General features: G+C 52.0%; 1 protein-coding gene across 23 annotated transcripts in view; it reads left to right on the plus strand.

Annotated features, from left to right (window-relative positions):
* The window catches only part of PCBP3 (poly(rC) binding protein 3), a 54,431-nt gene that overhangs the window by 27,992 nt on the left and 1,594 nt on the right, over window positions 1-24,845 (plus strand). For 9 of the 23 annotated variants that reach the window (XM_085065897.1, XM_085065896.1, XM_085065900.1 and 6 more), the window contains 11 exons: window positions 305-337; window positions 884-1,000; window positions 1,651-1,782; window positions 2,031-2,159; window positions 4,460-4,603; window positions 6,995-7,036; window positions 11,023-11,101; window positions 11,538-11,597; window positions 14,720-14,772; window positions 17,443-17,612; window positions 17,768-19,182. In XM_085065897.1, the coding sequence (XP_084922023.1) occupies window positions 305-337; window positions 884-1,000; window positions 1,651-1,782; window positions 2,031-2,159; window positions 4,460-4,603; window positions 6,995-7,036; window positions 11,023-11,101; window positions 11,538-11,597; window positions 14,720-14,772; window positions 17,443-17,612; window positions 17,768-18,032 (1,224 nt within the window). In that variant the 3' untranslated portion in view covers window positions 18,033-19,182. The other 14 variants (XM_085065889.1, XM_085065890.1, XM_085065892.1 and 11 more) reach the window with 14 other exon arrangements.

A 24,845-nucleotide genomic window follows, 5' to 3' on the forward strand; every position in this document is an offset into this window, starting at 1 on the left:
GCAGCATGATCACGTTTTCCCTATAGGCTTGTGCCTTATTTTTCCATCAGCCTGTCCAGCTCTGGGAAGATTCACAGTTGTGAATACGTATATATAAAAATATTTTGTATATATATATTTGATAATTTACATGCTCAGCTCTTCAGCTGACCATCCCATGGGGATGCAGGGCCAGGTATCACTGAGCTCCCATGTTTCTGGCTACACCTTGCCATGTATTAGGGAGATACATGTTCAGTAGGATTGTTTTAAAGGCGGAAGTCTTGAATTTTCAGTAATGGCTTGTTTTTCCCTCTTTTTTCAGAAAGGAGAGACTGTGAAGAAGATGCGTGAGGAGGTAAGCAGCCTGCTCTGTGAATGATTTGTAGGAGTGAGGGAGTGCAGAGTGGCCAGTGCTGCACATTGCCCTGTGTGATACATGCAGTGATTCCCAGGGTCAGGACAAACAAGCCAGCTGTCCCCAGAGCTCTTTGGACCAATTTTGTCACTTCACACTCAAACTCCTGTCACATTCTCCAACTGAGGATTTGCTCTTAATGAAACATTGAAATTAAGTCACTCGTAAGATGCTTTTAGTTTGTCCAGGGTCTTTGTGAAGACCCTCACAAAGGAGTTGTCAGAGCAGCGAGTAAAACTCTTCTTTTCACAGGCAATGGCCCCATGAGCTGGTCTTGCCTCAATCCCATGGGCTTCCATTGCAGTAAAATATTGAAAGCCCTTTCTGAGGGTTGGGATAAGGCAGGGCTGATATCACTGCAGAGGAGGGGTGGGAGTTTGGAAAGTTAGATGGTATGGTGTGAGGCTGGCACAGGTATCAGGCTGTGAGAGGACTCGACCTGGTTCCTTGGCTGTGGCTATTCCAGGACTCCTCTTGTCTTTCCAGAGCGGGGCAAGGATCAACATCTCGGAAGGAAACTGCCCTGAGCGGATTGTGACCATCACTGGCCCCACCGATGCCATCTTCAAGGCTTTTGCCATGATCGCCTACAAATTTGAGGAGGTGAGAAACGTGAGCCAGCCCATGGCTGGGGCCAGCAGTGCCTGGTTGGATTTGCTTAACTGGGACATGGCTTCAGCATAGAACCTTCCAGATATCTCTAACTTGGGTGGGTCTGGAGCACGAGTCTGCTGGGGAGTGGCTGAGGGAGCTGGGGAGCTCAGCCTGGAGAAAAGGGGGCTCAGGGGAACCTTCTCACTCTCTACAACTACTTGGAAGGAGGGTGTAGCCATTTATGGGTTCGTCTCTTCTCCCAGGTAAAAAGTGATGGGACCAGAGGAAATGGCCTCAGGTTTGGATTGCATATTGGGGAAAATGTCTTCACTGAAAGGTTGGTCAGGCATTGGAACAGGCTGCTCAGGGCAGTGGTGGTCACCATCCCTGGAATTGTTCAAAAGGTGTGTGGATGTGGCACCTGGGGAATGGTGGACTTGGCAGTGCTAGGCTAGTGTGGGACTCAATGATCTTAGATAGCTTTTCCAGCCCTAATGATTCCATGATTCAGTGAAGTGTCCCAGAGGTCTCACAGTTCATTAAATGCTGGGATGTGCAGCAGTGCAGCTGCAGACAGAGACCAGCCACATCTGGGGGACATGTCCCCTCTTCTCTGGTTGGGTACCAAGGGCTTATGTGCTGCACTTCTCCTTCCCAAGGACATAACCAACTCCATGAGCAACAGCACCGCTACCAGCAAACCTCCGGTGACACTGCGGCTCGTGGTGCCAGCGAGTCAGTGCGGCTCCCTGATTGGGAAGGGGGGCTCCAAGATCAAGGAAATCCGAGAGGTAAGGCAGGTTTCATTTCATATTTGCACTGCACTGCAGCTCCTCAGAGCTGATCCGCAGCCAAGGGAGATCCTTGTGCTGCATCGGGTATCACGTTGCTTCCCAGGATGGTGTGGCTGATGCAGGAGCAGCATCCCATGGGTTGCCATGTGCCACAGGAAGGCATGTGGCATTGGAGCTGGAGCTGGCTCCAGGTGAAGGCATTCAGCTGTGGGATTTCTCCTTCCTCTCTCTCTTTCTGTCTCCAGTCAACAGGTGCTCAGGTCCAAGTGGCGGGGGACATGCTGCCCAACTCCACGGAGCGGGCGGTGACAATCTCGGGGACACCCGACGCAATTATCCAGTGTGTCAAACAGATCTGTGTGGTGATGCTGGAGGTACAGTCTGTAACAAAGCGGGTAAAGTACATACGGAAAAAAATCCCAGCTGGCCCCCCAGGAGCGCTGGGAGCTGTGGAGAGTGTCTCTCTCGTCCCCTTCACCACGCGTTGTTGGACCACTCTCATTTCCTGGTACCTTCGTTGGAAACGCACCCCGTGTTTTTTCCCCACCATTGTCCGTTGTTTCTAGAGTCCCACACTGGAAGCCTGTCTGGTCGGGTGCCCTGAAGGAGGTGGTTTGTGGCAGAGCAGAGGGTGGATTTGGGACAGAGGGGTGCCAGCAGGCTGGGACAGCCTGGCCTGGTGTCTCAGCAGCACCCAGGGTGCCGTGGGAAGGAGATGGGGGCTGCAGCCACTCCTCCAAGCACCTGGTCTCCTCTGCACAGGGGTCACAGTGCCTCACAAGGACCCACAACCAGGAGGAGGAGGAGGCAGTGCATCCCTTACACTGGGGGTGCTGGGACTGGGAGCACAAAGCTGTGTTCCAGTGAAGCACAGGAGGAATGAGGTAGTGAGGAAGGCTGGTGGAGAGCAGGGGCTGTAGGGCGCATGGATGTAAGTCCGAGGTGCCATTTTCTGGGATAAATGCTGACAAGCAGAGCTTGAAGATCTCTGCCGTGGAAAGATGCTGCTGTACCAATGGCTTATTGCTGGAGATGACCTCAGCCACACACCCCATGACCACATCTGCCACCTCAGGTGGGAGAAGCTCCAGGAGAAAAGGTTGGTGACACAGGATGGTGACACGTTCCACTCTTGGTGCATCCTAGAGACAGACAATGCAGGGACAGATGTCAAGCCCCTCTGCCTGGCTGCGCTGCCCTTTCAGGGCGGAAGGAGCACACTTCCCACTGGAAAAGCTTCGAATGGGGATGGCAAGGCTTGGTGAAGGTGAAGCAAAGCCAAATGAAAGCGTCTTCAGCTTGGCAGCAGCTCATCTCAGGAGGAATAGCCAGGAGCCACATTACCCATCCCTGCTGGCTGTGATGCTCAGGCAGCTGCACTGCTGCCAGAGGAATTTTAGACACCCAGTGATTTCAGGTCACGGACTGCAGCAGATGAGCCCGAGGTGATGCTTTCCAGGTGTGTTATAAAGCCTTTCTCACAAAACAAGATGTGTTGCTCCTCTGCATGGCTCAGCAATGGGAAAGAGAAAAACCCATGAGTCTTCTTGCAGTCAGAAATCTGGGAAGTGCACTGACTTTAACATTTCACAGAGATGTTCCTTATCATGTTTCAGTCTTAAACAGATAATCCTGGCTCGTCCCCTCCAAGATTCATAACGCAGTAAAAGAACAAGGGGGTTTGGGATGTTGGACATGTGCTTTGATCAGCTTTCACACAGACAGGTGCTTGGCAGGAGGATTTAGATAAAGCTGCTTGCCTACAAGGAGACATCTAGAAGAATGTACAGAAAAAACAAATTTTCCATGAGATAGTGTAATTTCTATTGCCTGTCCTTATATAGCAGTCACTGAGTTGTTTAATTTTGGGTAGAAGCAGGAGGAGAGTTGAAATGCCTCCTGATCCCTAAAAACCTCCATGTTTCATGTGGCCTCTAAGTTATGTTCAGGAGAAAACCAGCAGAGAGAGCTTGGCTGAGCAGTTCCCGTGCATCACACCATCGGATGACTCACTGCAGCTCTGCTCAGACCTACCCAGGGACCAGACAGAGAGGAGCAAGATCACAGAATCATGGAATCATGGAATGGTGGGGGCTGGAAGGGACCTTAAAGGCCATCTAGTTCCAACCCCCTGCCACGGGCAGGGACACCTCTCCTTGACCACAGCAGTGCCTCGCAGCACCCACATCCCAGCTCGGACAGCGATGGACCTCACCCAGTCCTGTAGGTGAACCTGTTCCAGCAGTGAGAAAGATGAGGGCAGCCAAGGAGCTTGAGCATTGTGCCAGGTCGCTCAAATGGGCTGTGCCTCCCCATCTTGCTGCTCGAGGCTCTCCTCAGGGTGTTCTGAGGAAGGTTCCCGGAGTCTAGAACAGGCAGTGCTGTTTGCACAGAGCAGAGTGGAGGTGAGGGAGGCAGCAGAGGTCCAGGAAGCTGAGCAGGGGCCCGAGCCTTGGCAGGGGATCTCCCGTGGCCCAGATTGTCCTTGTTGCCCATGAAACACCTCTTTCCCCCATGTGCTCCTGTCCAGAAACGCGGTGTTGCCTGGTGTGGGTGTTGCTGGTGGCGGCCCCGGGGGCCGTGCTCCGTGAGGTGCTTTCTAACACTCTTTTTGCCGCCGTTTCAGGAAAGCTGTTCTAATGTTCTCTCTCCCTCTCCTTATCCCTTTTCCTAGTCCCCACCAAAAGGTGCCACCATTCCCTACCGCCCAAAGCCCGCCTCCACCCCTGTCATTTTTGCAGGTGGTCAGGTAAGAGCCGACCCGCTTGCAGCCTCCACTGCCAACCTCAGCCTTTTACTGCAGCACCAGCCGCTGCCCGTTAGTGCACTCAGGTTTCTTGCCTTCTGAATTGCATGGTGTCATCCCATCCGTTGTGTGCCACGGCAGCTGCACTGAAAGCTCTTGGCTTAGCTCCTGTGATGGATGCTATGCTGGAGGATGAGGAGAAGGGAAGGGCCAGCCTGGGGAGACAGGGTGTCAGCTCTGTGTCAGGGCATTGCACGAACGAAAGGCTGCAATTTACTTTGCTAGACCCAAGTTCAGTGTTTGTCAGTGGTTGAGAAGGAGAAAATTAGGAAAGCAGTGTTGAACAAGAGGCTGTGACTGTTTTCTGGCATCTGCAGCCCAATTAAAAATACCTTTGTGTAGCTGTAATGGATCTGAGGTAGGAAGGGTTTGTCCCAACTGCTCCAGGGCTGTGCTGAGGGGAAGAGCCATTCCCTATCCCTGATGCTTGGCCAGTTTAGGGTGTTGCTTCCCCCTGATGCAAGGTAGCAGAGCCTGCATCATGTCACCCGTTGCCTTGCAGGCACCACATGCTATTTCCACCAGTGAGCCTTGGGGTGGCTTTTCCTTTGTGGGATGACAATCACACAGATGTGCTGTGGGAGCTGGAGGTTATTCTGCAAATGAAAATCAGCAGAAACAAGAGCAATTAAGCACATGGCTGTTTCTAAAGAGGGAACTTGCCCCGTTGCTTTCTCCACCTCATCTCCTGGCCTCACCTGGTGACCAAGGACCTCCCTGTAGATGCCACCGTGCTGTGATCCATTATATCTAGCAGGGGATGTACCTTCCCAAGAGCTCCAGAAGCCAAGTAGAGCCAGCACCACAAAACCACAGCTTATGTCACCCAGAGCAGCTCCACACGAGTTATTTCATTTCTCTCCAATCATAATAAATAGAAGGATAAACTGAGAACAGGAGCAAAGCCCAGAGCACAGGCTATTTCAGGCTGAATTAGTCATTGCCAGGATCAGGAGTGTGTCACTCCATCTGAGCAGCCATCCTGGAAAAGAGCTTTGAGTCCAGCTGCCTGGTGAATTGATCTTCTCAAAAGGGAGAGTGAGATGGAGGCAGCAATTCTCCTGCTGGGGAACGGGTGGTGTCTTGGACAGAAGTAACATCATGGGAAGAAACAATGTCTCTGAAGTGAGAGCTCTTCCCAAGGCTGGGTGGCACAGGGTGGGTGGGCAGAGGACAGCTGGGGACAGTGCTGGCAGGTGTTAGGGGTGGGATGAGCCTTCAGGAGCTCAGCAGGCTGAGGGATGCAGTGGCCAGTGGCAGCTGCCAAAGGGACCAGCCCTCCATGGGCAAGGTCAGGGTTGAGTTGCATCTGTCCAAGGCACCTCCCTGCCCTTAATTTAACTGAACTTTTGTAATCAAAAAGCAATGACCAAATTGAACCACCAGAACAGGCATCTCTGCAGAGAAGCCTCTGTCATGTCCCCATTGTGCTGGGATGCTGGTGGGCACTGGGATAGCCATTTTCCCTTTTCCTCCCCCATGATTTTGAGTGTTTTCTTCACACAAAGCACTTTGCTATTCACAAACAATGTGGCAAATTTGCAGGAGGTTTTTTCCTTTCGTTTTTCTTGACAATCTTTACTCTCCCTTTTCAAAGTGTTCTCCATTTCTTTCAGAATCATCTGAGTAATGTGTCAACCAGTGAGATACATTTTGCTAGCTGGTTAAGTCCTAAATATTGGGCTCTCTAATGTCTGGCTCTTCACCCACGTTGGTGCTTATTTTTGAGTTATTTACAAACAAAAAGAGAAAGAATTGCTACAAAGGATGGGAAAAGTACACAAAACCATTTGCCTGGCAGATACTTGCATGGATTTATCAATTCTAGCTGGTGAAAGGCATTGCAGTGCAGGTAGCCCTCACCTCAATGCCTTTCCAATGGCCCAGCAGAGCACTGGAATATACTGGGTGGATGTAAAGCATCCACTGGGAGTTGTGCACCTGGAAATATGGAGAGGCTCACAGCGCTGGCTTGCTTTTCGGGATCACGCTTTGGTGATGTCACTGTGCACCTGCTACACGGGCAGTTCTGCTTATCAGAGTCACAGGATGGTTTGGGTTGGAAGGGACACTAAAGATCATCCACTTCCAACCCTCCTGCCACTGATCCTTTTGTTTTGTGCAGCAAAGACCAGTCGCAGCCTTATATTCCTGCTCCATGCAGTGCTGGCACCTAGAAAGAGCTGTTTCTTTCCTTCTGAAAAAGCCAAACTGAGCCCAAGCCCTCGAAGTCAGGTAGCTCAGCATGCTCTAGGTTGGATGGGAGGTGTAACATCTCCCTCCTGCCCCAAGGATTTGCTGCCCCAGGGAGTTTAAAGTGGCACAGAGGGGTCCCAGCAGAGGGATAGAGCTCTCTTGCCGTGTCCTACCAGCCCTGCTAACATCTTTGTTTTTCCTTTGCAGGCCTATACAATTCAGGGACAATACGCTATTCCACACCCGGATGTGAGTTTTGCCCTAATTTTTCTTATACCCTTTTCTGTCACCTGCATGCTACTGTTAATTCACATAATATTAATATTAGCCAATAATATTAATAGCATATTTTCAAAGTAACTGGCCGTGTGTAGTATCTGTAATACCTCAAGTAGCCTTTTAACCTGTTAGCACTAAACTTTATTACTTCTGAGGACTTGGCCTGATGCTAAATTGTTTACATTGTTCAGTGCTATCCCTTCGTTCTGAGAGAAACCATATTCCATGCATTTTGTGCCTCAAAATGATCAAAACAAACGAAAAAAAAGGAAAAAATAATACTTTCCCCTCTATTTTCCCCTTGTCCTTAAAATGTTGGTAAGCCAAGGGCATATTTAGCTGTTGGGTGCCTTGATGGGGTGGAAAGAAGCCAGAGCTCCAGGGGTTTTGTGGTTGAAGCCTGGGCAGGGAATGTGCCTTTCTAGGGGGTTGCTCTTTTGGGTGACTTGAATATTGGGCAAAATTCCCCCAAGGAATTGGGGGATGGATAGAGAGGGATGGAGAGGATCTGTGCTGCTGGAGGCCCCCAGACTGACGTGGTCACCCCGGGTTTGGTGGCTGTCTCACTGCTGTGGGTGGCTGTCACCCACGGTGGGGACAGTGTGGGGACAGCCCCCACTTCCCCTCAGGCTCCTTGTGCTCTGAGGAGCTGCACTGAGCTGCTCTCACTGAGGTTTGCTGATGCTGGGATCCCCTGGGCTCCCATGCAGGTCAGGGAGCACCTTCATGGGGGGACATGTAGGGATTGTCACCTGGAAGGTGTGCGCCTAAAATGAGCAAGGGAAATAGCAAATCAGCCTGTTTGAAGGATTTCTTTGAGGAAAGCAGAGAAGCACTGGGATGCCAGCAGCTCAGCTTCTGAGGTGGTCGTGGCTCTTGGAAAAAGCAGGGACGTTCTGAGTGTGTTTCCAAGGGTATGAAATACCCATCAAGTCTCATTGCAGGGGGTTCCTCCTGCTGCAAGTCAGGGGTCTGCAGTGGGGCTGAGGATGTGGCAGTGGGTGGAAAGCCTTCTCCAGCCATCCCACCCATGGGAAGGGCTTGGTGCAGCTCAGTGTTCCCCTTTCCAGTGGGTGCATTGGATATTAGATAATGGAATTACTTTTTCCATGACTGAGAAGGTGGCAAGGCTATTTGATAGCACGAATGCCTGCTCCAAATGAAAGCATTTGGGAGCTGTAGGCTGGATTTTCATCCTAGGAGAAGTGGTTTCACTAGAAATAGAGAAATCCAGGCTTTGGCTTCCCTTGTGACACCAGTATGTGTGTACTCTGAATAGCCTGCTGTGATGGGTGATAAGAAATATTCTTAATTATGTACTCTTTGCTTTTCCTCCATAAGCAGAATTTACCTAAATAATCTGTGTATTTAGGGTAGATCAATACAGTCGTTATCGCAGTTTTTCTTTGCAAGTGGTGCCAACAGCTTAGTGTTTTCCTTGTTCCTATATTCCTCTGACTGTCAGGAATACAATACATTTAATATATTTGCTGACTGCACTCTGCCCCACTCCCAGCAGATTTCTTGAGAAAAATTGTCGGTACAGGGGCCACTCACTCCATCCTTACCCTCAGGGTGTTCTCGCAATGACTGGTCATTTTAAACAATGTTCAGTGCAGAATCCAGTCTAGAATGTGGTTTTGGGGCATTTTAAATGCATTTTAGGTGTCTGTGTTGAGTGGCTGCCTTTTGTAAAGTGGGCAGAATTTTGAATGCCCAGCGTGTGCTCCTGCCTTGATTTTCTGCCCCAGGATAGGGGGAGCTTTGGCTCATGAAGGGCTGCAGCATTGTCTGGGTGTTTGTAGGCTGTTTGGGATGTGATGTGTAGCTGCCTGCCTTCCCCAAAGCTGCAGGACTGTTGAGTCTCAGAGTGGTCTGGGTTGGAAAGACCCTTAAAACTCATCTAATTCTCCCCACCCTGCCATGGACAGGGACACCTTCCACTATCCCAGGTTGCTCCAAGCCCTGTCCAGTCTGGCCTTGGACACTGCCAGGGATCCAGGGGCAGCCACAGCCACCTCTGCCAGAGCCTCACCACCCTAACAGGGAAGAATTTCTCCCCAGTATCCCATCTAACCCTGCCCTCTTGTCAGTGTGAAGCCATTCCTCCTTGTCCTGTCACTCCAGGCCCTTGTCCCAAGTCCCTCTCCAGCTCTCTTGGAGCCCCTTCAGCCCCTTGGAGCATCTCCGTGGCCTCCTCTGGACTCGCTCCAACAGATCCATGTCCTTCCTGTGCTGGAGACCCCAGAGCTGGATGCAGTACCTCAGGTACAGTCTCACCAGAGCAGAGGGTGACCATCCCTTGACCATGGAAGATGAGTTGGAAGAGATGGACGTAGCAGCTTTTTCTGTGACACCTGGGTGCAGCCAACTTCTCTCATAGGCTTGTTTATTGCTCTAATTACAGGGACTGGCTAAATACCACTATCCAAACTATGTCTGGAAGGTCTACTAGGTCAGTATTAGGAAGGATTTCGGTGTTTCCTGCATTGGGCAAAGCAGGACCCTGTCACAGGGCATGGTTGGAGCCCGCAGGGCAAAGAGGTTTCATCTGGAGGCCTGCCAGTGGGACCAGGTGTCACGAGGAATTCCAGAAACAGGGAGCAGCTGTAGGAAACGAAGTGGTTCTGAAGTTAAAAAGCAGTGGATGCTGATGTCCCTGCTCCCTGCAGGAGCAGTGGTGTGCCCAGTCTTACCTGGAGACAGCTGTGTTTTGGCAGGAACCCATCATGTCACACCTTTGGCTAAAATAAGCCAAAGACAGACAAAATAAGCACAGAGAGAGTTGTGCAGGCACCTCTTTTTGTGGAGTGGTGACACCTCTCCCCTGAGCCAGCGGAGGCTGGGTGTCCTCATGCCTCTGCAGGCAGGACAGGGATCCCAGGGCTACCTGTCCAGAGATTTGCAGGTGTTTCACCCCTTCATGCTGCCTCCCTCCAGCTCCCCGGGTCAGCTCTTCCCAGCATTTCCCCCTTACCGCTGCCAGCCAGACCTCCCTGCTCTCCCTCCCCAGCCCTGCTGCAGCAGCAAGGAGGTGTTTGAATCTTGTTGTTCCCAAAACATTGAAATTATGACTCCTGCCTCCTCATTGCCAGGGATGATGGGCAAAACAAGCAGTTTGAGTTTGGGGGATGATGTGATGGTGGCAACTCCCTGAGCACCTGTGAAAGTGGGGGGTGATAAAGGGCCTCCCTCCTGCTCACTGCCAGACTTCAGCCCAGTTTGGTTTGCTTTCTTTTCTTTTACTGTATTTTTGGTTTTTTGGTTTGTTTTTGTTGTTGTTGTGGTTTTTTTTTTTTATTTGGAGCAGTAAAACCGAGCACAAAATGTATTCCAAACAAACAAACACCTCTCTATAAAACCACATCCTGACTGGACACCAAAACCTACCCGGCACAACAAGGGATAGAAGGATCTGAAATACCTACTGGTCATGGCTGAAGCCCATAATTCCCCGTATTCCTAACGAGCTGACATTGAGAAATGCAGTTTATCCATCTCCCAGAGGCACTTCCCATCGGAGGCACAGCACAAGAACATGTGCTGCGGGGACAAGCGATGCCGATGTGGCTCTGGTGGCACAAAGAGGGTCTCTGGGTGCTGGTTGTGATGCCCACCAGCTGGCCCTGCACCAAGGCAGAGGAGCTGAACTGAGACTAAGAATGGGCTTCTTACTGGTATCGTACTTCAGACCCTGACCAAGCACTTCTGCCAAAGATTTGGGCTTTATTGCACTACACCCAGGCCAAGTCCTTTCTGCTAATGTTTTTGCCATGTCTCACCATGGCTTCCTGGTTTGGTTTTTGGTTTTTTTAAATTTTTTTTTTAATTTTTCGGTTTGTTTTCCTTTTTATTTTTCCCCCCTTCCGTTATAATTTTGTTCTTGCTTTTCGGTGTGACTTGTTGTACTCTATGACAATAACCTTCTTAGCTCTAATGTCCCTCCTACCCCTCAGCAGTTGACCAAGCTCCACCAGTTGGCTATGCAGCAAACCCCCTTTACTCCCCTTGGACAGACCACCCCCGCTTTCCCTGGTACGTACCCACACGCCCTTTCAAGATATCCTTCTCTTACCTGTAGAGTTTCTCTCTCTTTCTAAACTCTTGCTGTTTAATGGAAAATGAGCAGAGCGAGTAAAAGGTCGCAATATCCATGGGGAGAGGCTAACGAGAGGCTTGATGATGGAGGATGTTTTTTGGGTTACAATCCTCAGGGGCGAGTCTCAGCCTGGGCTCGCTCCCAGCTTTGCTGGTGTTCCCAGCAGAAGCCCTGAGCCTTGTCCCCAAGGCTGGCATGTTCCCAGTCACCTGGGAAGCAGGTAGAGCACAGGGGATGGAGATACTTAAAGTACTGGTTGGAAATTACTTTTCTGACAGTATGTTCATCATATTTTGAGCTTCCTAGATGAAGTGACATTGCTTATCTCCTCGAAGGCAAAAGCATTAAATCTGTTTCTTCTTTGCTCTTCAGGAGAAAAGCTGCCCTTACATTCCTCCGAAGAAGCTCAAAATCTGATGGGCCAGTCATCAGGTAAAACACAAAGCTAGAGGGAAGTAAGCAGGCTTTGGTTGAAATATATTCTGTAAATAGGACTGTGCCGTTGTTGTGCTCCAAGAGGAATTGTGGTATTCATGGAGAAGACAGCAGGTTTTCTTGGTGGGCAGGGAGAGGGCAGCACTGTTCTCCTGTGTGCAGCATGGCAAAAGAAAAGTGCCTGGGCTTTATTGCCTGCATTTGTGATGTTTGTGTATAACTGCCATGGAACCACAGAATATCCTGAGCTGGAAGGGACCCACAAGGATCATCCAGTCCAACTCCTGTCCTTGCACAGACACCCCAACTATCCCACCCTGTGCATCCCTGACAGCATTGTCCAAACAATCCTGGAGCTCTGGCAGCCTTGAGGCTGTGCTCATTCCCTGGGGAGCCTGGGCAGTGCCCAGCACTCTCTGGGGAAAGAACCTTTTCCTGATCTCCAACCTGACCCTCCCCTGGCACAGCTTCATGCTGTTCCCTTGGGTGCTGTCCCTGGCCACAGAGAGCAGAGATCAGTGCTGCCCCTCAGTTGTGATGAGGTGTCCCTCAATGCCATCTGTGTGACAGGAAGGTACCAGAGTCATCATCCTTATTCCTGCATTTAATTTTGCATGAACTTTGCTCAGAAACAGAAAAATGCCGCTGGGAGCAGCCATGACATGCAGCTCTAGCCATCTCCGAGCCATTCAGGGTGAGTTGCAATTTTAGTGGGACAGGACCCTGAGGAGCCAAAGTGTGGCTGCAGCCTTGGAGAAGTTTTGCTGTCAGATGCCTCACATTCATCCGTATGTGCAGAACAGATTTTGTGTTTTGTTTCCTACCATTGCATAGAGGAGTTATCCTGAGATCTGGAGGCTCACAGGCCATATGAACCAGGCCTGGGGCACACAGCCATCCCATGCATGCTTCAAAGGTTTGGGGACATCACCTAACCATGAAAGCAAGCATAGCCTAAGTAGATAGATCCCACAAGACTGTAGAAATACAGATTTCATGACACCAACCTGTGCAGCCTTGATTTCTACATGCCCCCTTTGCAGTCACCCAAAGCATTAGTCCTGCCCTGACACCCTCGTTACAGCCTTGGGGACTGCTTGTACATATCAGAATGCCAAAATAAACAGTCTCCAGGACAGGAGAAGGATGTGGCCATTCCTCAAAGCCTGTGTGATGCAGGGATGGTGCACCAGCTGCCCCAAGGGCTTTCAGCAGCATCCATGGCATCTGAGTGTGGAATGGAGGATGCTACCTATCTGAGGAACTTAGCTTGTATTCCCAAAGATCCCTGGATGCCTCAGCGCTGCTCTGAGCCCTCATTGGTGCTTTGCTCCCTTCAGAAGACATTTTCAGTCATACTCAGGCTTCTGCTGAGCTGAGTCCTGTGACACATGGCCGAGGGACAGGGCCACCCTCACCAGAGGGACATGTCTGTGATAGGTGCAGTCCACCTCACCAGACTGTGAGGAGGCTCAGTGTGCAAGACAGCCTAGGGCTGGAGAAGTGTGTGCTGTAAAGTCAGCACTGAGCATTGCCTGTGGTGTAATACCTGGGCAGGAGCTGTTTTGTGCAGGTTTTGGCATTAGTACCCTTGTCAGGGGTGAAGGACAGCAGAGGGCCGCCTGCTGGAGGATCTGCACCCCTATTCCCTGCATTTCCTCTCTTCTCTGTGCTCCCAAATGAAAAATCTGGTGAGGAGACATCCTGCAGGCAGATGTCAAAGAAGTGTGCCTGGGAAGCTGCATTCAGGAAAGCACAGGAATCACAGAATCATAGAATGGTTTAGGTTGGAAGGGACCTTAAAGCCCATCTTGTCCCACCCCCTGCCATGAGCAGGGACACCTTCCACTATCCCAGGTTTCTCTAAACCCCATCCAGCCTGGCCTTGGACACTTCCAGGGACAGCAGCCACAGCCTCTCTGGGCAACCTGTGCCAGGGCCTGCCCACCTTTATTTCCTAACATCCTAAGATCATGCATGAGCACATCAGAGATTGCTGGAGCTGTTCTCCCTCAGTGCTGAGGCCCTTCATGGAAACACATGAAGAATTTGGTGCTGCTGCTGTCTTGTATTGCAGGAGCCCTGTACTTCCAGTCTCCTTGTGCTTCTTCATTCTGCACATCCTTACCCCCCTCTTTCCACAGATACAGACCTGGCAGTCTCCTGTGCTCTTAAAAGCCTTCATCAGTGGTTTATATCATAAAGATAAGGTTTTTTTTTTTCCAGTGACTGCAAATTCCTGTCAGCCACCAGACAGCTTCTTTCTTGCAGATTTGACATAGCACGTCCCTGCTTTGGCACTGAGGTGATTTAGTATGGAAAACCGTGGGAGAGGCAGGCTTTGGCCTAGGGGTGCTACTGCATGGTGTCCTCTTACCTCTGGAGCTGCACACACAGGGTATCCTGCTGGCTCCAGCCATTCCCACCATGGAGGAGAGAGCTCTCCCTGATCCAGGAGAGGCTGGGAGGAAGCACACCACTGCCTTCGCTCCTTGCTGTGTAATTTTGGAGGGAAGCAAGATCTAGATCTCCATACTGTTCATCTTGCTTTCCCTTGGGAATAAGAGGGACAGTTGGGTCCAGCTGGGTTGCATGTCTTAGCAGTCTGGCTTAAATTCAGCATGAGAGTCTGTGGGGCTTTAACTTGCAAAGGACTTGTGCCACCGGATCCCCTGGGGACACCGGTTTTGGGGCACCAAGCTGCTGTCACACCCCAGCAGCTCAATGGTGCTGCATCCAGAGAGGGCTGGAGGGTGCATGGACAGCATTCCTGCTGGGCTGGTGGGTGTCCCAGCCAGCATGCTCTCTGCTGGTGTGTGGGAAGGTGTTTTACCCACCTCTCTTTGGTGATGCTGGAACCTTGCACCCTCCTCTGAAGCCATTCCCAGTGGGAGGATGAAGGGTGGGAAGCAAGGCGCTTGTGGGATGCAGAGAAGGTGACACCTAGCTCCAGCAGAGTCAGGTAGCAACCATCTTCCTCCTCCTTGTCCCGGAGTGTGTGATCCCCTTCCCCTCCCAGCCCGGAGCAGGACGCAGCTTTGGCAGTGTTGCAGGAAAGCAGCGGAGCTCTGTCGTGTCACCTGTGCCAGCTCTAACCGTGTTCCTTTGCATCTGCCCAGGTTTGGATGCCAGTCCCCCGGCCAGTACTCATGAACTCACCATTCCCAATGATGTAAGTAAATCCAAGTGCTTCCTTGGCATGTCTCTGTGTTCGTGTGTGTAAACACACATATATATATATATATGTATATACAAGCTGCAGCCATGTGGCTTTGTTAAATATACTTAGAGATGCCCCTTCCCCATGTTCCCTCATCCATGAGCAGTCCATTGGGGATCAACCTGCAGCACAAAGCGCCTGTTGGACTATAGGTACTTCCCTAGGTACACTCCTTAATGCTCCATTTCCCTTTCCAAGTGAACTCAGTGCTCATGAAACATGCCCAGTTGACAGCACTGGGAAAGGGAGAGAGCTCCCATACCAGCCCTGATTAAACTCTTAATTGCTTAATCAGGGTCTGAGATGGTGTTCCAGCTCAAGGGTAGTGACTGGGCGGGGGGTGGTGGTGAAGAGGAGGTAAGTAAATAACATTTCTGATGCCACAAAGTGCCACATGAGTGTCTGAAGGACAGTGTGTCTCAGTACTGCTGGCAGGCAGCTTTGGGTCTTAGAGATGGAAGCGTTGTGGTAAAGTGGGTGTTGGACTGGGATATTTGCTGGGAGGATGCTGGAGCCATGCTGGGCCATGCTGGCCAGGGATTCTCAGAGGGAAGGAGGTGGGATGGAGAGCATGACACTGCCAGACCCTGGATCCATATGTCTCACTTGCTTCTGGAGTGGTTTCTGTGGGTTAAGGCCCAGTCTGCACTCAAATCAGGATGACATGCAGTCTGTCCCCATCTCCATCACCGACAAGCACCTTCAGCCCATCCTCATCAGGAGTTTCTGGATGGGGTCTGGCAGCTGTTGCTGCCTCTTCCTGCTGTTCACCAGCAGCCAGCAGTGCCAGGGAAGGGCAGTGAGCCTGGCTGCAGCTGCTGGGCGCCTCTGCTGAGACCTCCATCCACCTGAGAGATGTGGAAGTGCAAGAGCCTCTGAGCACCTGCTGGCTGAAACCCTTGAAGATGCTTCACCCTGGGGCGAATCACCATGGGAGGGATCTGCAGAGAAGCCAGTGGGAGATGGATCCCAGATCTGCTGCTGTCCACCCAGCAAGGACCCCTCTCTGGGAGGCTGCAGGGAGCTCTGCAAGTGCTCCTGAGGTTCCAACAGCCACATCTGCTGAGCATGGAGGACCGCAGCAATGAAAGCATCTTCAGAAGTATAATGAGACCCCTTGCAAAAGGATTCACGTGGGAGGAAAGGATGCCAGGAGACTCTGAGAACCTCGGAGCACTCAGAGCATTCACTTGCTAGAGACTCAGCTCTCACCAGACCTGGGAGGCATTCGATGTCATCACCTGCATCTTGAAAAACTCCTCCTTAGCTCTCCCTCTGTTGTTTCAAAGGCTTTTAAACACCCACTGCCACCTTCTTGGGAAGCAGAGGACAGGTTTGGGTTTCTTAAAGAGTCTCCAGGCATGTTCTAGTGGTGTAGCTTGGAGTTGTGCTGCAGTTGAAGGAAGTATGATGAAAACCATCTTGCTACTCCTCTGACTGTCAGGAGAGACTTGAACGCGGTTCAGCTTGGATGTAGCTGAGTATCTGCCTAAATAGTTTGGTTCCTCAGGTCTCCCCAGCAGATTTTCATTTGCTGAAGCATCTCGGAGTTATTTCTGTGCTGTGAAGGCCAGGATGGGCTGAACACCCCACCACAGACCCTGACAGAGTGGATACCCTTCCAGTGTATATTCAGGTCTGTGTGGGACAAACTACCTTGGCAGCCCCACGGTCTGACCAAAGGATCAGTGAATATTTGGAGGAGTAACCATCTCTACTTCTACTGTGGCAGAAATCCTGCAGCTGCCAAGGTGAACATCCCATGTATAAAATGCCCTTGGAAAAGAGCTCAGATGGCCAAAAAGGGCATGGAGAGCACCTCATGCCTGTGTTGATCAAGCTGGATGTCTGTATGTGTCACCGAGCTATGGAGATGCTTTGAAGGAGATGCAAAAATGAGCAAAGACAATTGAGGAAATGAGGAAATGCAAGCCACTGAGGACCACTGAGGAAATTCAAGGGACGGACAGTTAAGGAAATGGACAGTTAAGGAGATTCAAGCCTCCATCTGGCACTGATTTTTCACAAGAGTGTGAAAGATGCATTTTTAGGTAGGGTCTACCTTTTCTGTGTGTGCCACCACTGCGTGGTGCTCTCCTGTGCACGCTGGCGAGCCACTGGATTGCACCAAAAGAGTTAGAGAGGGTAGTAGAGGCATTGAGGGTGTCCCAGTGGGATAGAAGACATGTGGGATGGGCTCACAGCTGATGAGGGGGCTCCTGGGCTTGGCTTGTCCCCAGGGAAGGCAGTAGGCTTGTTTCCTTCTAGTAACATATCCAAACCACCTTTTGGTTTGCTGTGACTGGCAAGGGGATAAGTACTTGCAGAACACTGACTTTTTATTAGACCATGAAAATTTTTATTACTGAAACAAGCCCTCCTTGAAGTCCTCTGTGATACTGAGCACCATGGAGACTTTTCCCCTAAGTGGCAGAGCAGGGCAAGGCTCTGGATGTGTCCTTGGAGGACCATGCTGGCACGCAGGTGGGATTCACCCCCGGGCTGTCCCTGTCCCATTTTCATGAGCATTAAGGTCACTCTGGTCCCAGGTGTGCTCGTGTCCCGCTGGTGACTGCCAGAGCTGCCGCCTCTCAGACGTTCCCTCCGTGCTTTCTTTCCTAGCTAATAGGCTGCATAATCGGACGCCAAGGGACCAAAATCAATGAAATTCGGCAGATGTCGGGAGCGCAGATCAAAATCGCCAACGCCACGGAAGGGTCATCGGAGCGCCAAATCACCATCACAGGAACCCCTGCAAACATCAGCCTTGCGCAGTACCTCATCAACGCCAGGTGAGACCCCCCGCCGACCTCCCGCCACGGCCGATCCCGTCCCGCTGGCACGTTCCCGGCGCTGCGGGCCTTCCCGAGGCCAGCTGGGATGGATGGTGTCTTGCTGAGACCTCTGAGCGGGGAGCAGACGTCACCAGCAGGACATCTCCCCCCAGCTGGCACTTTGGCTGGGGACCGGGAGCTGACGCGGGTCGCGCTGATCGCCTGCCCACCCGCCACCCTCGCTCAAGGATTTTGCTCACAGGTGGGCAGAGTTGCCACCATCTTTCCCTGTGGAGGAGGCAGGGGACGGGGACAGGAACAGAGCTGAGCCGGTGGCAGGGAGGCATCACTTGGGACCTGCTTGCTGGGATCCCAGCATTGCTTACTGCCTCTTCCACGTGCTTCCAGGCCTCCCAAAGGCTTTCCTCCATTCAGTGAAAATAATCAGTCCAATAAATGCAAGATGTGGGAACGGCCTGACTGCTTCCTTTTCATCCTGAAAAGCTTGGCACTGCAGGACTTCACAGGGGCTGAGGGTTCCCAGCACTGCCACCGGGGAGATGCAGCCCATGCCTCTCTCAGGCAAGGGACTGCGAGGGGCGGCGTAGCTCGAGAGATGAGCTGGGGACCTACTCCGTGCAGGCAGCGAGCTGTGCCCAGGGTGCTCACTCACACCTGTTTGCTGTGGACTCGTGGAGAGCGAGTTTAAGGGGATACAGGACCTTTCTGGTAGCTTTGCACCGGCCTGGCAGAGCCGCACAAAGCGCCCTCCACCCGGGCAGGATCGATGTCGTGCCAACCCGCCGCCAGCCCCTGATGTGCGCAGGAGGGAGGCTGCCGGCAGGACCCCGAGGACGGGGGGCTGCTGGCGGCGACTCTGACGCTTGTTGGGGTGTGGGCTGGGAGCACCGGTGAGGTCTGTATGTGCTTTCTCCTCCTTGCACCCAACCCACCTGAGTCCCGACCCGCAGTAGACCCCAGTCATCCCATCCCGCCCCGCTACCCCGCTGCCCATGCCCGTGGCACCTCTCCACGGGGCCCGCGGGCATGGCTGAGCGGCTTCCCCGCAGATCCTTGCCGATCCCCCCCCACTTCCCGAGACAAGAGAGAGAAAGAAAAGAAAAAGAAGCAGCTCTTCGTTGCTGGGAAGGGCTGGCTGAGCTGCCGCCTGTGTGGAGGTGACCTGGCAGGGGGCAGAATGGGGTCAGCTTCTCCCATAGTTTCCAAACTAGAGCAGAGCAAAGCACCCGGGGGAGCTGGCGCGGCTGCCTGTCCCCCATGGGAAGGATGCTGCATGCTCTGGGATGACTCCTGCCAGCACCTCTGGTGGGTGACACCCCTGCCACAACCCATGATGACAGTAAAGGGTACCACCTGGCCTTAGCCATTGTGCTGGCTCTGCGCTGCAGCCCCCCGTGCCCTCCATGGGGCACCCCCAGGCCACCCAGCGATGCTCTGCCCACCCTGTCTGAGCAGGGCGTGGGCGAGAGGAGGAGCGCTGCCCCGCAGGGTCTTCGTTTTCTTTTCTGCTCCGGTGATTAAGCGCTTATTTTTTGTCTCCCCCCCACCCCTCTCTCTGCCCCTGTCTATTCTAGGCTGACGTCTGAGGTCACTGGAATGGGCGCACTCTAATTTCCACCCACCATCCTCCACTCCGCACCACCCGACCCTCTCCAGCCACCGGCACTCCACCCAGCCTGTACTGCCTGTACATTTACCGTCTTCCCTTTGCCTCCACAGATACTCTTTTCTTTACTAACGAATATATATATCTATATAAACACACACACGCATATGCACACACTGGAACGTTTCTTTACGAGCTCTTTACTCTGTGCTCCCGAGGCTGCTCCCAAACTCTTTGGTTCTGGTCCTTGTTTTCAGCGTTACGGTGTTAATTCTTCATCTGCTTTTTGGGGACGAGGGAGGGGGGAGGGGGGTGCTGTTTTTTCTCTCACTGGTGAGACTTCAGGAGCTGATGGGGTCTCTAGTGTCAGTCTAGCGTAGCTACCTACACGTTTGAGTTGACATTGGCGGTACTTTCTGTAGCCTATGGACATGTGTGATGCCATCCAGAGCTGTGCGTGCTTCAGATGACTTAACTTTTCTCACCCTCCTTCCTTTGGTGCTCCCTCTTGCTTGTCCTGGCTCACCTTTGCCACCTCACACCCCTGCCCTCGGGGTGAGGGCGTAGTTTTCACCCTGTGTTATTTGGGAAGCGAAGCCAAGCACGGGTTCAGTTCACCCGCAGGCTTCTCTCTTGGAACATGGCATGGTTCAGACAAGCCCTTTTTCCTACTCAACTAAGAGAATCACACACACACAGACACACAAATGCTCCTTTTTTTTAAACTAACGAGCACCTGGAAGTGGGAAGAACTCAGCTGTATGGGATTCACACCCCCAGGGGCCTTTGAAAGCACTCTTTTGGCAATCCCCACAAGCAAAACCTTTGGACGATAGCTCAGGAAGCTCTGTGAGCCGGCTGTGTTTGTCGTTGTTTGTGTTCAATAAATGTCTGTGCAGCTCTGGTACCGATGGGCTCCGACTGTTCTTCTCCTGGGTTGCCCCAACAATTCCAGCCCCATCCTTCCCTGTGCATCCTTCCACACCTTTTTAGCTGCTTGGAGGGAAGGTGGGGGTTGTATGCAAGAGTTCTTCATTACTAATTTTTTTTTAATCATGATTATTACTACTACTACTATCATTGTATTATTACTATTATTTATCATCACCCTCATCATATTTTTTTAATTTCATTTTTTTAAAAATTTCTTTTTTTTTAGAGAAGGTGTCCATGAGTGATGCACTTCCTGAGTGATTCCATGCTTTCTGTTTAATTTCTTTTATTTTTTCAAAGAGAGAGTATTTGGCTTGCATAATCCTTTGGTTTTCCCTAAGATTAATTTATAAGTTACGGTGTGACAACCAGCATCTCCCACTATCCCCTTGTCTGGACGGATCTGCCATGTCTGTGCCCCACACCCTTCCCCAAGACCCTCTCTGCCCAGCCCTGCCTTCTGCTTCCAGGCTTTTCTTCTCTCTCCTACCTCTCAAGCAGGAAAACGTCTGTTTTCCATCTGTTAATCCCTGACTGTCCCTTTTCCCAGATGGCAAATGGGGGGACCATGATCCACCATGTCCCCAGACAGCTGAAGCAGCCGCACAGTACATTTTTGCACTGTACCCCATGGGAAATACATTGTTTTTCCAGGTGAGCCCCAAGACTTCATGGCCTTTCCCTCTCTTCCACCCTCCGTACTGGCAGGCACCGCTGGCAGCTTCCCACCCTTCTCCTGCCAGGATGCTGGACCACTTCTCCTCCTGTCCCCAGCACTGCCTGCTCAGCGCTGGCATGGGGCTGTGTCAGGGATTCACACCACTGCACCAGTGGTGCCAAGGATGGGCAGGGGGTTATGGGCTCCAGCAGGGAGGAGAGCACAGCCCAGGAGCCCAGAACGGTGAAGGTGGTGCTGCTGAGCATCAGGGTTTGCTCAGCCCAGGTGTCCTAAAACCTGTGCATGCTCAGCTCTCCGCAGCGTTCCACCTCTGCACTTAAAGGTGCTCCCACACCCTCCGTAAGATGCTTTGCTGCCTGCCTGCCTCCAACCCCTTGCTCTGCTCTCCCCAGTGCCTTGGGTTCAGTTGTGCCTTTTGGGTGGCCCAGCAGCCACACAGGCTCAGGAGCATGCCCTGATTACCCATCCTGAGGAGCACAGGTGCTGTGGGGAGTGCTGAGGGGCTCAGGTGGAGCCGTAGTCTCTGCTGGCACTTCCCCTGTGTATTTGTGCTGATGCTGAGGATGGAGGGAGGCAGGCACCAAATGGCGCCTCCTCCAAGTGGCCAACTGGCCAGCATGAGCACAGAGCCACTGGCCAAGGTGGTGACCAGCTGTGGGCAACGGGCATTCCTCATCTTCTGTTCCTCACTCTGCTTCAGACCTAGTGTTTTTCCTGTTGGAAGAATGAAATATCTGTATGAGACCCAGCATGAAAATAACCACCCCGGTGGCCTGGGGGGTGAGCCATGGCTAAAGCTCCACATCCCACTGCCACCACCCTCCATGGCAGCCTGGGGTGCTGCCCCTCGGAGAGGGATGGAGCATGGAGGGAGCCAGCCCATCCTGTCCTTCTCAGCTCCTCCATGAGGCTGGAGCACAAGCTGGAGCATGAGGAGAGGTCCTTCACGAGGTGATGGAGGCACAGCAGCAGCAGAATCATGCTGACCAAGAGTGGGAAATCCATCCCAGGCCAACAAGGCTGTTGGGTTTGTACCTCTGGGGAAGGCAGGGGAGCAGGACAGCATCCTAAACACAGAAATGGCTTTGCACAGGGACTGTGGTGCCTGCAGATCACGGCTGCCCTGAATTGCTCTGCTCTCTGCGTGTGCTCCCTGTGCCGTTCCCCACCTCCACTGAGACAGCGCTGCCCAAAATAGCAAATGCCAGATTGGGTCTGCCAGATGCAGCCGAGCTCAAAGGCTGCTGGAGAGGGGGAGCAGACTGCAGCAATACCTCTGCACCCATCCCCACGCCAGCACAGCCATGGATAACAGCCTCCTCTGGGCACCATCCCTATGCCAGTCTGCTGCCAGGCATCCATCACCTTGCCAGGCTGTGGAAAAGCCACCCCAGGAATGGGTGGTGAAGGAGAAGAGGCTGGATATGAGCATTTCTCTGGCATCAGGCAGGTGTCCGACACCTCGTGTCAAGGCTTGTGCTGCCACAAGGATCTGTGCTCATGGGAGTGCTCCAGGGAATGCTGGATGTGGCCACCGGGGGACAAGGGACAGTCCCAGCAGTAAGTCACCTTGGTCACCTCACAGGAGCTCTGCACAGTCAAAGAATAACAGAATATCCTCATTTGCAAGGGATCCACAAGGATCGAGTCCAGCTCCTGATCCTGCGAACGGCAACCCAAAGCACCCCTCCTTCTGGCATTCCCTTTGACTTTGCAGCTTTTCTTTGGGGGTCACATTGCCAAGGTTAGTTTGCAAATTGAAAAAAAAAAAAAAAAAAAAAGGATGAAACTGCAGTGCTACGTGGGAATCAGCTTATCCATCATCATCTGGGCTTGAGAAAGAGGTGTTAAAACTATGGCAGCATCTCCTGGGAGCATGTTGATGACAACAAGGATAACAACAAAATCACAAGGAATATATCAAACTCAGCTTTGATTTCTTTGGGAGGACTCAAAAGGAGATTTGCTGTTTTCTTTGGAAGGAGCCTCAATGTTTTGCTTTGATTTGTGATAGGTCTTGGGCTTCCATTTCAGATGAACTTAAAATATTATAATGATGCATCTACAGCCATGCCACTGGGAAAATCTCTAATATTGGGGTGAATATGCAATACAAGGTGAATGGTCCAGTAAATCAACAGAATAGTTTTAATACATTGTTGTTTTCTCCCAAATCAATGCATGTTATCCAGCCAGAATGATTCAACATTTCTGGAAGCAACCAACTCAGTCAAACTCTTTGGGAATGAGTTATTTAGGGAGAAATTTTGACTTGGACTGAAAAGTATTGGTCCAATGCCTCTCCCTGCCCCTGGAGTGTGGGGGTGTCCATCAGAGAGGGGCTGGTTGAGGTCTGTGCTCAGCCCCTTGCCCTCAGCTGAAGGTCTCCACTCCCCCTGCAGATCCTTGTCATGCTCCCAAAATTGTTTGGAGTATTGTTTTGTGCATTTTTTCCCTGGACTGTATTTGTAAATCTTGTACAAAATGAGGCTGAAAAAAATAGACCGTTTCCCCTAAGGGAAAGTGACTTTCACTGGGGAGACTCTTTAAATTTCATACTCTCTTTGAGCTGTTATTGCAGGATTTGTTATGTATCCATGCTAGTCACTTTTAATTATGCTAATTCCCAGCTTATGCTCCATTAGCAAGGGTAATTTCCTGCCTCCGGTGCTGGCGGGGGTAGAGTTTCTGGGGGATCTCTGCGTGGTGTGGCAGGGATGAATGCTGAATCCCATTTTCTCCTTGGCCACAAGGATGGAAGCCATCTCCCCCAGCCCCGGGGGGTACCCTGTCCCCAGCCCTGGGCGCCTCTGGCTGGTCACTAGATGTCCCCATTGCCCAGCTTTTCATGCATCCTGCTCCAGCCGGGATGTGGGCAGCGCTGGGATGTCCGGTGCTTCCAGCCGCTGCTCCATCTGCGTGCAGAGGACGCAGCTGGAAAAGGAGTGGGCTTTTCTGTGCGTCCCCCTGAGCCTGGTGGCACTGGGCAGTGACATTCAGCGAGCAGGTGACTGACACCGTGTCCCTCTGCAGGAAGGGTTCCATCAGTGCTGGGACCTCCACGGAGCCAGCCCAGCTCACATGGGCAAGGATGTGTGGCAAGCCCTCGGCCATGGGTGGCACAAGCCACCACCTCATGCTGGCCCAAGCCCATTCAGGCTGGCAGAAGGACAAGATTTTGCTGGAAAGGTTCCAAGAGTCTCCATCCCCGTGCTCCCCAGGGAGGCATTCCCAAGCTGGATGCTCTGTGCCTTGGCTGGCAGCAGGAGCGCCTGCAGCTGGCGGAATGACTTGCAGAAAGGTCATGGTCTGTGTGCAATCCCCCTGCTCCCGTGTCGGATGTTACAGGGAGCTGGTACTCTGCTGAGAGGGATATTTTTGCTTTCACTGCAAAAAGAATGCAGCTGTGGATCCTGATCTGCTGTGCTATGCAGCGAGCCAGGCCCCCGGCCAAAGGGTAACGTGGCAGTGACTTTTAGGAAGTACTGAATGTACCAGATGTGCAACTCCCTCCACTCCAGATGTGCGGCCCCCCTCCCACTCTGCCCCAGCGCCGTTGTCCTGCAAAGAGGAGGACAAGACTCCAGATCGCTCCGAAAGCATCCCACAGACTAAATCCAGCCAAGAGTGAAGCCAGACTGGCTCTGGATTCCCACACTTGTGTTTAGGCGGTTTAACCGCAGCGATGTCTCTTCCCAGAAATGACGATCAAGTCCACTCTGCACATGGGGAACAAAACCAGACAGGAGATGGGGATGAGGATGGAGCAGCAGGAGGAGGCTTCAGGTCTGAGCCCCCACACGGCCTGTGGCTGATTTAGGACACACATGCTGTTCCTAGGAGGAACTGCTTTGATCCCAAAAGGATGGGATGTGCGTGAGGACTGGTATATTGGAAGCATACTTGGAGTGCTGTGTCCTGCTTCCCTGCAGGCAGTGTCACTATTTATCCCTGGAGAAAGCCTGCGTCTGAGAGCATTTGCCTCTGGATCAAACAGGGGATGAGTGGTGCT

This window comes from Lichenostomus cassidix, chromosome 7 (genome assembly GCF_008360975.1).
Source record: "Lichenostomus cassidix isolate B80296 chromosome 7, HeHo_3.0, whole genome shotgun sequence".
Classification (NCBI taxonomy): domain Eukaryota; kingdom Metazoa; phylum Chordata; class Aves; order Passeriformes; family Meliphagidae; genus Lichenostomus; species Lichenostomus cassidix.